The sequence below is a fragment of the Perissodus microlepis genome, chromosome 19 (assembly GCF_051167445.1).
Source record: "Perissodus microlepis isolate ML-2025 ecotype Zambia chromosome 19, ASM5116744v1, whole genome shotgun sequence".
NCBI lineage: Eukaryota > Metazoa > Chordata > Actinopteri > Cichliformes > Cichlidae > Perissodus > Perissodus microlepis.
This window is the reverse complement of record NC_140479.1, coordinates 7,145,072-7,157,919: the sequence shown is the minus strand read 5'-3', so window position 1 is coordinate 7,157,919 and position 12,848 is coordinate 7,145,072. Positions and strand designations below refer to the sequence as shown.

At 51.5% G+C, this 12,848-nt stretch overlaps 2 protein-coding genes across 4 annotated transcripts; one reads left to right on the top strand and one right to left on the bottom strand.

Moving 5' to 3' along the window:
- Window positions 1-302: 302 nt before the first annotated feature.
- sec23a (Sec23 homolog A, coat complex II component) lies at window positions 303-12,435 on the bottom strand. 3 transcript variants are annotated; one of them, XM_084914171.1, is made up of 20 exons: window positions 12,316-12,435; window positions 10,718-10,987; window positions 10,570-10,627; window positions 10,406-10,492; window positions 10,093-10,329; window positions 9,925-10,001; window positions 9,693-9,837; window positions 9,443-9,601; window positions 9,188-9,303; window positions 8,945-9,068; window positions 8,771-8,851; window positions 6,866-6,955; window positions 2,691-2,797; window positions 2,457-2,610; window positions 2,302-2,379; window positions 2,055-2,216; window positions 1,817-1,903; window positions 1,290-1,445; window positions 1,022-1,087; window positions 303-936 (listed from the first exon to the last, which is right to left on the bottom strand). In XM_084914171.1, the coding sequence occupies exons 2-20, from the start codon at window positions 10,936-10,938 to the stop codon at window positions 847-849; spliced, it is 2,295 nt and encodes a 764-aa protein (XP_084770297.1). In that variant the 5' UTR covers window positions 10,939-10,987; window positions 12,316-12,435; the 3' UTR covers window positions 303-846. The 3 variants fall into 3 exon arrangements, with proteins under 3 accessions (XP_084770297.1, XP_084770298.1, XP_084770296.1); XM_084914172.1 differs by having other exon boundaries at window positions 10,718-10,973; window positions 12,316-12,386; XM_084914170.1 differs by having other exon boundaries at window positions 10,718-12,373.
- Window positions 3,857-6,821, top strand: LOC146365296 (histamine H2 receptor). Its single transcript, XM_084914177.1, has 3 exons — window positions 3,857-4,553; window positions 5,653-5,806; window positions 5,931-6,821. Exons 1-3 carry the CDS (start codon window positions 3,857-3,859, stop codon window positions 6,109-6,111), a joined length of 1,032 nt encoding a protein of 343 aa, XP_084770303.1. The 3' UTR covers window positions 6,112-6,821.
- Window positions 12,436-12,848: the final 413 nt, after the last annotated feature.

Below are 12,848 nucleotides of genomic sequence, written 5' to 3'. Positions count from 1 at the left end.
AGCTCCTCGAGGGTCTGTTAGGTTTCTTTCCCTTTTCACACTTTAAAGGAAAAGTGTGACCCTAAAGTGGATTTTTAAGTCTGGGGTGGTGCTATTTGCTGGGATGACTGATGGTGTCTGAGCAGAGGTGGAGGCGACCGCAGTCCTGTGATCATCTTGTCTACAGCCGATTACAGTTACAAACAGACCGTCTGCAGGGTGTCAGACAGTGCTTTATAAAACACTGGGCTCAGTCACACTTGCATAGGTGCTGCGTCTCTGATGACATCAGAGCTTCACGTTTCAGAAAAAGACAAACTCTGTAAAATTCTGCAGATTTTATTAGAAAGACGAGAACAGTGGCGAGGTGAACCTCTGCGCTCGTTCTCGGTTAGTGTTCAAACACAAGCAGACAGCTTCGCGCGCTCAGTGACATCACATGCTTTCTAAAAAAACAAAACACCTCACTTCCTGTTTCCTGTTCCTAAATTAAAAAAAAAAAAAAAAAATCACATGTTAAAATTTTAAAATCAATTTAAAACCTTTTAGCCAAATGGGGGAAAAAACTCCCGCCGGCCACCACTTCCTGCTGTTGTTTCACAATAAAAGCGTCACAGACTAAAACTACACGGTGGCTTTTATTGTGAAAGCTATCACTGCCGCTGTCTGAGAGGATCAACCAATCAAATGCAATTTAATTTTTTTTAAAAAGGCCAATTAACAATAGCATCTCTACACTGTGAGGTTACAACTCTAAACCTGCTGCTGATTGGTTGATGGTGTTTGTGAACTGTTGCCATGGAAACACAGGCAGCAAGAAAACAAATAAAAAGCAAACAGTTGAGGACAGGTGAGCCGATGGCACACTCAGGCGGCGCTGGAGACAGCGAGCTTCTTCAGGTGGTCCATGAACACCTGCAGGCTGACGTCGTCTGTCAGGATCGGAGCACCGGACTCCTGCGGTGGGGGGGGCGGACTTGTGTAAACACAGCGTCTGATTGGTCCACATTTAAAGGTTAAAGATTACAGGTTAAAGTCTTACCTGCCCCCAGGTGTACATGTTGTTGTGGGTCTGGGAGGGGTTCACTTTGGAGAGCAGGAAGCGAGCCTGAAAACAGCAAAAGAAGAAAACCTTTCACCTGCTGATCATGTCTACAGGTGTGTGTAGGTGTGGGCACAGGTGCAAAAAGGAGAGTTTGCACCGGGATGTTGATGATGTCACATTGCCGCTGTGCTGATGTCACACCTCGTGATCTGAGGTGATGTAAATAAAGCTGATGTGTTTCTCAGGTGTCTGCCTGCGCCCTCACCTGGCTGCCGCCGTGCTCCGTGTCGATGTATCTCGGCATGGGGAAGCGCGTGTGCAACAGCTCCTGGCCGTCGTCCACCGGAGCCTGAAGCAGGTGTTTGAAGTTCTCGTACTCGGGCATGTCCTGATAGCCGGCCTTCCTCCACTGAGCCACAGTCTAACAGAGAGACGCAGTGAGACACACCTGTACACCTGCACGGGTCAGCTCATTATCATGGTTCTTTAAAGATTTGTGTGTTTTGAGCTCATGTGAGGTGAATCGTTGAGTTAACGAGAGGATATGAACGAGCTCAGCAGGTAAAACTGCAAACAGCTGATTGAAGCACGTTCAGGTTTGAGAGTTGGACTGAAATCAGGTGGGAACTCAGCTCAGCGTCACACCTGTGATGGAAACAGCTGGATCACGTTTAAAGAAACCATCTGAATGATAATTGTGGCTCTATCCTAATTAAATTACTGGACCCTGATTGGCTTAGACAGCTGTGATGTCACAAGGTGCTGGGGTGTGATTGGTGGTGTCGGGTGTACCTCTCCGTGGTAGATGAGGATCTGGAAGAACGTGTCCATCAGAAGGATTCGGTCGGGCAGGATGCTGCTGCTGTCCAACAGGACGGGCTAGAAACACACACACAATCTGATCAGTTAATCGATCAGTGATCAATAACTCACAGTTTGTTTCCCAATGAGAGCTTCAGATTCTGAAACATGAAACACCTGCACATCCAGCTGCTTACTCTGCACTGTGTGCACACAGGTGTACAGGTACCTCAGGCGGGCCGTTGAAGGAGTAGGCGTAGAGCACCGGCTGGATCATGATGAGCGCCTGTGTCAGGTCCTGCCGATTGAAGTGGTGTCGGTAATACGAGCTCTCGTCAGGACTGTTGTTGAACACCTGCAGGAATGGCGAACGCCGCAGGTGGAACATGAACTGAAACACACAAACACACGTCAGCCCTGCGTCCTGGTGCGTGTCACAGATGTGTCTGCGCAGAGCATTACGGGAGTCAGGTCACCTGGGGATACAGGGAGAAGGTCTCGGAGAACCGGAAGGAGTTCGGGTCGTCTTTGTGGTAATCGCCAAACTTCTGACACTGAACACAAACACAGGTATCAATTGCTTCCTGTTCGGATCAATCGTGGCGCTCACTCTGCAGGTGTGTTCTCCTACCAGTCTGATCAGCTGTCTGTCTAACCACCTGAGCACGTCCGGCCCCTCCTCCGTCTCTGCCCGGTACACTGCCAACCTCGCCATGAGGATGGCCGCCGCCTCCTGGTCAAAGGACGCCGCGATGCTTTGAATCTGCGTCTGAGCATCGGCCCAGCTGAGGGGAAGAGAGGGGGCGGGATTAATTCAGGTGTGTGTGTGTGTGTAGTGATGGGGTGGAGGCAGGTGTGTTCGTACTTCCTGGCGGTGGTGGTGACCCGGATGCGTCGCTGGCCTGACGAGTGCTGGTACTGCGTGACGAACTGGATCGCCCCGCGGCCGCCCTGAGGGATCGGCGCGTTGTGCTGCAGGAAGTGACCGCAAACAGGCAAGTTAGAGGTCAGAGGTCAGGTTAATCAGGTATCAACATCATAGAACGTTAACCCTGCCTCCAGCATTTATCCCGCCCCTGAGACCTCGCTGTCAGGGTCACGACCCCTTGGACTGTTTATTTCCGTAGCACCTGCTCAGGTGTGTTTCTGCGTTTGAGGCTCGTTTTCTGCCTCCAGACGTGACTCAGATGTCACTTTCTTTAACAAAGCTGAGCTGTGATTGGCTACTTCACACCCAACCCTGGCCTGAGCTCCTCAGCGGTCTGAGGTTCAGCAGGTGGTGAGGGTGATTACACACCTGTACACCTGTTATTACCTGAGTCAAGCTGCGTGACTGACACACACACACACACACACACACACACACACACACACACACAGGCAGGATATTGGATGTTCATCTTGTTTACTTTACAGCCAGCAGGTAAATGTGTGTGTGTGAGTGTGTGTGTGTGTGTGCGCTCATCATCCTCACAGCAGGTGTCAAACAGGTGCGCCATGGCAACACACCCCCAGGAGAACAGGACACGCCCCCTGCGGTCCACCCTCCCCCGCTCAGACTGAGCCGATCAGACTCGTTGGACTGCGATCAGATTCACACACACCGACTGATCAACTCCAGCCAACATCAGTGTGACCTTTAACCTCTGAAGACCACAGACCGCGCTGATAATCAATCGATGAAGGTGACGGCATGGTTCTTCCTCCCGATTGGTCCGGTCAGCTGCAGGTTCAGGTGGACTCTTCTTCTGGTCTTGGCTCTTGTTTTTGATTGGTGGAAACGTCCTTGAAAGGCTCTCTCTGCGTTTTCAACTGCAGCTCAGATGTGACTCACAGAGCCTCAGGTAATCCCAGCAGTCTCCGTGGTGACGGCGGGCTCTCAGCTGCTGCGACAGCCTGCTGAAGCTGCTTGTCCTCTGCTCCTCGTTTCAGAAGAAACCAACAGCTGATCGATCAGCTGATCAGAGAGCCTGCAGGTGATTGGATCACTTCGGCGCGGTGCACATTCCTGTCCTGCGAGTCCATGTGAAGATGGCGGACGTTTTGAGCACGCTGTACGCCGCTCTCATGCTGCTGACGAGCGTGGCATCCACCTGTGGGAACCTCCTCCTCCTGCTGGTGCTCCTGCTGAACAAGGAGCTGCGGTCCGACACGCTGGGCCTCACCCTGAGCTTTAGCCTTAGCGACCTCGCTCTCGGACTCTCCGCCATCCCCTTCAGTGCGTACAACAGCCTCTCCCAGCCTGTCAGACACTCCAGTGAGGCCGACGTCTGTCAGGGCGGCGGCTTCATCTTCCTCCTGCTGCAGACCGCCTCCCTGCACTCGCTCGCCTGGGCCACCATCTACAAGTTCACGGAGATCTGCTTTGCACTCAGCTTCCACAGCATCTGGACGGCGGGGCGGAGCCGGGCGGTGCTGATCGCAGTCTGGCTGTTCTGCCTGGCCAACGCCACCATGCCACTGCTGGGTTTCGGCAGCTACGCCTACAGCGAGTCACGGTTCCTCTGCTGCCCGAGCTTCACCCCGGAGAACAGGTACTTTGTGCTGCTGTGGATGGGGGCGGGCATCGTAGCGCCGATCCTCACCATGTGCTCGCTGTACGGATACATCGTGTACGTGGCCAGGAAGCAGGCCAGGAGGGGAACCTTCATGTGCAACGAGCTGCACTGTTTCTACGTTCCTGCCAACAACTACCTGAGGAGCTCCATCGTCATGGTCACCACCTCAGGTGAGCTTAAGCTGTTCCTTGACGTTGCAGGGACACAGGTTACACCTCCACTTCACCGACTCGCGTTCTTTGTGAAAACTTTGTCCTCTGAGTTTTACTCCAAGTTTCCCCCACACAGAGGTCCGACGACTAGTTTCCAACCTCTGTAACTAGCCCACAAACATCTCCGCAACTCCTCAAATCAGCTAAAAACTTACAGCTGTGTGAAAGTAATGCTCAGGCTAGTAAACAAACTTCAGTAACACAGATGTTTGAACTAATCTCCAACTCCTGTTAAACGCTCAAAATCTCCAGCTAGTCTAAAAATCTCTGCAGTCTCTTAAACTTCAGTAAGTAGTCTGAAACTTCTAGACTAGATTCTTTAATTGGTGCAACAGTCCCAGTAATTACCAGTGATTTCATATGGAGTTCCAGTATTTCTCCACTGGGACTGAACATCCTGCCTAACGGGAAACAGTATCGGATTTCTGCTGATTAAGTCTGATGCATGAAATTATTTTGTTCCTTCGACAGAAAACATTTCCCCGTTCGTAAAGCCGAGCAGATCCATGTGAAAATGTCCTCATAATCTCAAACCAAACAGCAGGACCATGTGACCACGGGACCGCAGCCGTTTACCCTCTAAAATAAAACCTCGGCGTCACAGCGGCCGTCTTTGAGGATCAGCGTCCATGTTTATCTTTGTGACTCACTGCCATTGCTCTCATTATAGGGACAAACACTGAGGTCATAAACACAGACAGGGTCAAAGGTCACCACAGCCAGCTGCAGACGGTCTGAGTGACCGATAAACCAGGTTAATGTTTTCGCCATAAGGTCAAAGCGCTGCGAGTAAATGGCTACTGGCTCTAACACAGCACTCATCCACTCTACACGCCACGTCCACCTGTTCATACAACCAGAGAGTGTCTCCAGCCTGGAGCAGCCAGGGATCGAACCGCCCACCTTCAGATTGGTAGACAGATCTGCAACTTCACGGCCGTTCTCTAGTCCCTACGCCTCTTTAACTAGTCCACAGATAACTGGTCTCCAAACACCAGCTCACTCACAGAGGGGCTGCTGATGAAGTCATGTGACTCTGTTTCCTGTCTCCTGGCAGTGTGTTTGCTGGTCTGCTGGCTGCCCTACATCTCTGTGTGTCTGTACGAGACGCTGAGCGGTCAGCAGAGTCCGTCCGTGACCGCCGCCCTCTCCTCCTGGCTGGTTCTGACCAGCGCCGCGCTCAACCCGTGGATCACCTGCATGACGCAGACGTGAGTCAGACTTTCTTTATCGAAGGCTCCGATCAGTTTTGAAGCAGTAATGAAATGTCACTATGACGTGCTCATGATGTCATAGTGAACAGGAACGTTCCTGTCTGTCTCTCTGTGACTCCAGCAGGTACAGGGCGGCGGTGTGCCGAAGTTTCCGCAGGTTCATTCCTTGTGCCGGGATGTTCCTGGAGTCCCACTCCCAGAGCTCCGCCCTCCATCTACCTGCGACCGATCGCCCCAGCACAACAACAAGTACGACCGCAACACAGCCTCCATCTTCTCCCAAAACACTAACAAGACCATGACCGTCCCATCACCATCACTGGACCTGTGCACTCTGGGAAATGTAGGCCATACTTCTCATCTTCTTCTTCAGCGTGGACGAGTTCTGACGTGACGTTGTGTTCGAAGACCGCACACTGATGTTCAGCTGATGATCTCCCGCAGTCTCACAACACGAAACATTTCCTGATCCACTCAGAGTCACAAACAGTCTGAGCTCTTTCAGCTCCATTTCAGCAGAGGTGTGTTTATGCTGACGTGACCACATCAGCACAGAGTAGACGGAGGACGACGGTTAAACTGTTCCATGGGCTCAGTTACACTGAGCGTTTAAACTCTGAGCTGGACGTCGTGCTGCACGTGAACAGAGCTGAGAAACAGCCGGAGACTCTGGGAGTGACGAGCAGCTCGTGCAGCCCAGCAGGATCAAGGATGATGGACAAACTCGGCGGAGCCTGGAAGTCAGCATCTCCGCCCTGATGTGTGCACTTCAAATTCAAACTCATTTCCTGCTTATTATGACTGAGCATCCTCTTAGAAAGACTGTGTCAGTTTAGCTGCTTTAGTTTTTTGCTGTTCTCATTTTGAAAGCTGTCCCGATAAACAGCAAAAATAAAATGATATTACTTTTAAAATAATTAGAGCGAATAAATAAAAACTAAAAAAATAAACTACACTGCAGATCACTGAACTTTCTTTTAATTGGTGGATATCATTAATTCAGTAGCTTCATGGTGACGGTGACAGAATCAAAGGTCAGAGGTCAGGTGTTTATACCTGGTTGACGACCTCAAAGTAAAGCGCCAGCGTGGTACTCGGATCCAGTCCGCAGACCTTCCACTGACAGGTTCCTCCCGTGCCGATCTCCTGGAACACAAACAGTCACAGTCTAAGCAATTCTGCCCCTGCAGGCCGGACACAGGAATTACACCCACCTGAGGATTCACCTGTACCTGACAAAAACACACAATCAGCACTTATATGAGCAGTAAGATTCTGAGGCAGCGGTGTTAGTGTACTTCCTGTCTCTGCCTGCAGGGGACAGTGCTAGTGTACTACCTCTCTCTGCCTGCACGGGGCAGTGTTAGCGTACTTCCTGTCTCTGCCTGCACGGGGCAGTGTTAGCGTACTTCCTGTCTCTGCCTGCAGGGGGCAGTGTTAGCGTACTTCCTGTCTCTGCCTGCAGGGGGCAGTGTTAGCGTACTTCCTGTCTCTGCCTGCAGGGGGCAGTGTTAGTGTACTTCCTGTCTCTGCCTGCAGGGGGCAGTGTTAGTGTACTTCCTGTCTCTGCCTGCACGGGGCAGTGTTAGTGTACTTCTTGTCTCTGCCTACACGGGGCAGTGTTAGTGTACTTTATGGTCGTGTCCAAATTCATGGGCTGCATCCTCCTGAGGACCCGGCCTTCGCGGTCTACATGACGGTTCCTCAGAAGGTCAGGTAGGCCGGAAGTAAACGGCTGTGAAATTGGACGGTCTAGCCTTCAGATTAGCATCACCGCTGTCTCGGTGGAGTTTAATAAACTCAGCCGTCTGCTCCTTGCTATCTCTCTGCATTGAATCGTACTTGTTATTAATCTCTGTCTCTCTTCCACAGCATGTCTTTATCCTGTCTTCCTTCTCTCACCCCAACCGGTCACAGCAGATGGCCCCGCCCCTCCCTGAGCCTGGTTCTGCCGGTTTCTTCCTGTTAAAAGGGAGTTTTTCCTTCCCACTGTCGCCAAAGTGCTTGCTCATAGGGGGTCATATGATTGTTGGGTTTTCTTCCTGTATCTATTATTGTACGATCTACTGTACAATATAAAGTGCCTTGAGGCGACTGCTGTTGTGATTTGGTGCTATATAAATAAAATTGAATTGATTTGAACTAAAATATAACAGGACACTGGTGTAAATTCCCGACCATCTCACACTTCTGTTTAATCAGTTTTCTGTTTGATGTTTATTCAGCTGTGTGAAAACCAAGGAGGAACCCACCCGGGGGATTAATTAAAAGTTTTATTTTATCTAAACTAATCTAATAACTTTAATTTCAGCCAAACCGATTTACTCACGGACAAATAAAACTGAAAAAAGCCAAACAATAACATTTTTAGGTTGTCTAAGTGACTTATATATTACGTTTAACCCGAGTAGCAAAAGACCGCAGTGATCTGAAAATGATGTGTTGTGCCGTTCTTGGCGGCTCTAGTGACCCTCGAGCTCCCAGCTCGCTATCGAGCTGGTGGGTAACAGACGTCTCCGAAAACGTCGGAGCACTTTTGCAAATATGTGATGTCTTGATAAACCGAGCAGATATTTGATGTTTACACAGCTACTTTCTCGCCTGAAAATATGTTAAAAGTTTATTTTGTGACCCAGAAAGATTAGTAAGAGTAATATTAAAAACTTAGTAGCGGCCGCCATTGTTGAAAACTGGAGTTTGGCTGGGCCACGCGATGAATTCTGGGATATGGTGGGCCACGAAGGACACACCCGACCCATCCTTCAAATTCGGGGAAAAGGTGGACGCATTTGTTGGCTGCATTCGGAGGAGTCTACGAATTTGGACAGCCTTCGGCGCGTCACTGTGACGTAATAGGTCTACAAATGCGGCCTCAGGAGGATGCAGCCCATGAATTTGGACACCCCCTTTGTCTCTGCCTGCAGGGGGCATCGTTAGTGGCGCTGTCTTATCTTCACGTACATTCTCGGAGACGCAGGGTCCTTTAGCGTTCAGAGACACGCAGGGGCCAATGGCACCGGACACTTTGATCTCTCTGGACGTCTGCATGGGAAAAACACAGCAGGGGTCATTAACCTGTGATAGAGATGTGCTGGGGGCGGCGCCTCCCTGTTCTTCTGTGCTTTTCCTTCATACCTTGATCTCCAGCGTGGCGGCGAAGGCCATCTTAAAGGATCCCTGGACATCTTTGGTGAAAACCCTCTGGAAGGTCTGCTTGAACAGAGACGTGTTGAAGGAGTCGGCCATCACCATGTAACCGCTGCGACACAGAGACACACGTCATGCACGAATACGACCACAGAGGGCGCTACACAGCCCACCAGCCTTTGACAGGGTTCAGGAGTGAGTGTGTGAGTGTGTGTGTGTGTGTGTGTGTACCCGGTGTAGTTGGTGCAGCACTTCATCTCCAGCAGGCCGGTCTGATCTAGGGCACAGGCGTAGATGTCGATGATGTGACCGTTGCTGGACGCTCGATTGGCCAGAGACTCGTAGTGCTGTGAGGCAGCGATCAGAACAACGAGAACAAACAAAGGTCACAACAACCATTAAAAGTCTTAAAGAACGATAAAGTAATGATGAAAATAATCAGGTAAAAAAAACGGGTCACATGGTCTGTAAATGGCGTGCACTCACTTTGGTGGCCTTCTTCATGAACTTGGCGTTGTCCTTCTCGATGTCGTGCCAGGACCTGATCGGCGTCTTCAGCTCGTCTCCCACCACCATGCCGGGCCCCTGCGTCGCCGGGCCGCCTATGAAGGTCATGATGCGTGCGCCAGTATTGGGAAAGGTGCACTGTGGGTAAAAGAACACAAACAAAACCGATGATCAAAGTCTTTGAGACATCCACGCCATGTTCTGTCTGCCTAAAGCCCCGCCCCCTCACCTCCAGAAGCCCCACGGCGATGGACATGGCGACACCCAGTGAGCGCAGCGGTCTCTTGCCCTGCGTCACAGGCCAGGGGTCGCGCTGCAGCTCCCCCAGCAGGTCGGTGAGGTTCATGTCAATCTTCTGCACCGGCTGCAGAAACCTGCAGGAAAATTCACAGTGAGGAATGCCGCTGCTGTGACAGCACCTTTACTTAAACCACACCCACTCAGGCTCACAGGAGGCTCACCTGTTGAATGACTGCTGTGGCACCACCTGAGGTCCTCGTCCCTGAGCGGCCGAAGGTTTGGTGAGACCCAGCATCTCCTACAGGAAGCACAGGTGTTGTTAACTCACCTGAGTTCTGACGCTCGGGAAGCCCCCAGCCCCACCCCAGAGGGACGTGCAGGTGACGTACCTGCAGCTGTTTGGCGTTCAGATCCTTGGTCCCCCTAAAGACGTAGCTCTTGGAGATACCCTCGCAGCCGAGCTCGTGCACCTGAACCATGCGTCCGAAGGTGATGAGTCCGACGAGCGCGGTGGGCGGGAGCAGAGACAGCGACATCTGCAGAGACTCCTTCAGCGCCTGCAGGTCCTCGTCCTCCATGCAGGTGTCCACCACATACAGGAACACCAGCGGCATCTGAGGGCCCCTCTGGGGACAAAGAGCACAGCGGCTCACACACCTGACGGCACGGTCGTTACCTGTCTCACCTGTCCTCAGGACTCACCTGAACCACATACTCGATGGTGGAGAACAGAGGCAGCAGTTCGGCAGGCTGGTTCACCTCAGAGATCCCGGCGTAGGACGGAGGAAACTGAGACAGAGACAAGGTCAGACTCCACCTGTGACACCCGGAACACCTGACAGGTAGGCGGGGCTTGCGGCACTCACCTGGTTCCTCTGGTAGCAGAAGTTACAGGCCCACAGCTTGGCTCTGTAGTCCACCTGGCTGAAAGTTACAGACACACAGACAGATGAGTGCGGGGCACACAGGTAAAGGGTGGGCGGACAGGTGAGTGTTGGCGGCTGTGATGCATACCAGAGTGGGTTGAGTACAGCGCGGCAGGTGGCGCGACTACAGAGAACCGGCTCGTACTGGATCGGGGGCAGGTCAGTCCTCTCCTTCAGCGGAGTGAACAGAGCCGCCACCGGCACCACCATCCGGGTCGCCTCCAGCCGGCTCGACGGCCACACGTTCCAGCTGAAACGGACGCCGTCGCGCTCCTCATTCTGAGCGATGTACTCTGGAAAGGTCGCCATGGAACCACCAGGAAGTGGGAGGGGGGGGGGTCACACTGTTGGTTATAAGCTGATGAGAGGAGAAGAGGGTGGGAATAAGCCCCGCCCACTTTCTTCTAAAGTTACGTTGGTTCGGATTGAAGTGATGTTTTCATGCAAACACCTGCGTCGCCGTTTCAAAGGTGAGGCTTTATCTCTCACCAGAATGACACACCTGTGAGAGGCGATGTCATCCTGGTGTTTATCTCAAACAGGTGTCCGTGTTTATATGCAACCAGGTAGCAATTTTACCTGTCGTGCCCCCAACCCACATTCTCACTGGTTCTACTTTCTAGACATAAACACAGGTGAGTCTCAAAGGTAAGAACAATCACACCCAAAGACAGGCACAGCTCCAGGTGAGCAGTTACTAAAAGAGAAAAACAGCAGGCAGCGACTGAACCTGCGAGATGGATTTTTATGGTGACGTTGAAATGATTTTATGTTCTTTGAACACGTGGCAGAAAAACGAGTCACTGCTAAACCTTCATAAAGCACAAACAACAACAACAATAACAATAATAAGAACGAACCAACAGAAAGAATTAAAATCAGAAAAAAAGTTTCTCCCTAGTCTGGTTGATGCTGACACAAACAGGCTGATATGGGGTCAAAGGTCTCTGAGACTTCACTCTTAAACTGAAAAAGCTCCAGAAAGCCTTCATTTCTTGTAAAAACTGCAGAAAATTCACACTGAGCTACCAGCCCCGAGTCCTAATGCTCACAATGGAGTCCAGCTCAGGCCGAACTTCGCAGGAAACTCCGAGAAATGAACCCCCAGCTGCTGCTCCAGCAGAGAGAAACGAGCCGAACACAAAATCCTACAAAAACCGAACAGAGTCTGGTGGGCGGGCTGCGGGTCCCTGTGGTCCTGCTGGATGCTCTGGCCTCACTAACGTCACACCTGAGTCTGAGGCTTCATCCCAGAATCATCATCATCATCATCAAGACAGTGCCACTCTTAAACACGTGACCTCACCGGCACCCACCGACTCTGCGCGACCTTTGCAGGATTTAAAATCCAGCAGGTCAGAGATGCTGCGCCTGCGACACTTAAAAAAAACTGACGTGAGCAGCTACCTGTGGGGCACCTGCAGGTGTGTGACAGCAGGAGCCGTGTGGCACAGGTAGCTGCTGGCGTCGGCACACCTGGAGCCGAACCCGAGGACTCAAACACCAAGTCAGCCCCGTTTTCTCAACATCACACAGCAGCTAACTCAAGCTAACGGCTAACTGCGAGACTGACGTCACACGGGTGACAGTTACGGGACGCGCGCACAGGTGGCTCGACAGAGGCCAGCTGAGGTTGGAGCTCTGCCAGGCCCAGGTGAGTCCGTGCTCCAGGTAAACGAGACTCACCGCCGCTGAAGCTGCCGCCGCTCTCCACTGACAACACAGCAAAACAATATGGCGGCCGCCACGTCAAGACCCAGAGAGGAAAAACGTAGGCAGAGGGCTCACTCCGACAGAAATCCCGGAACCAGACCCGAGAGGGGCGGCGCAATGAAGCTCCAGCCCGGAGGACTCATCAGTTTCATCTCACTGTGACAACCTTTAACCTGAAACTTACCTGAAACCTGAGAAACTCTGACCCACAGCCCGGGAGGAGCCGCTCTAACCTCTCAGGGTTTGCACTCTTCACACCCAAACTAATCAAACCAGATGCCACTCTTCTGTTTATTACCCGTTATTTATTACCTGTTATTACCTGAATTATTCTGATACCGTTTTCAGTCACGTCTCTGTTCAGTCTTCATATTTTTATTAATCATCATTAAACAGGCTGAAGAACAGCCCACACACTTCCTGTTCTCACTGAATTAAAAGTTCCTGGAATAAACTCAAACTTCTACCTCACATTTTATTTTCTACTGAAAACTTTTACAACTCAC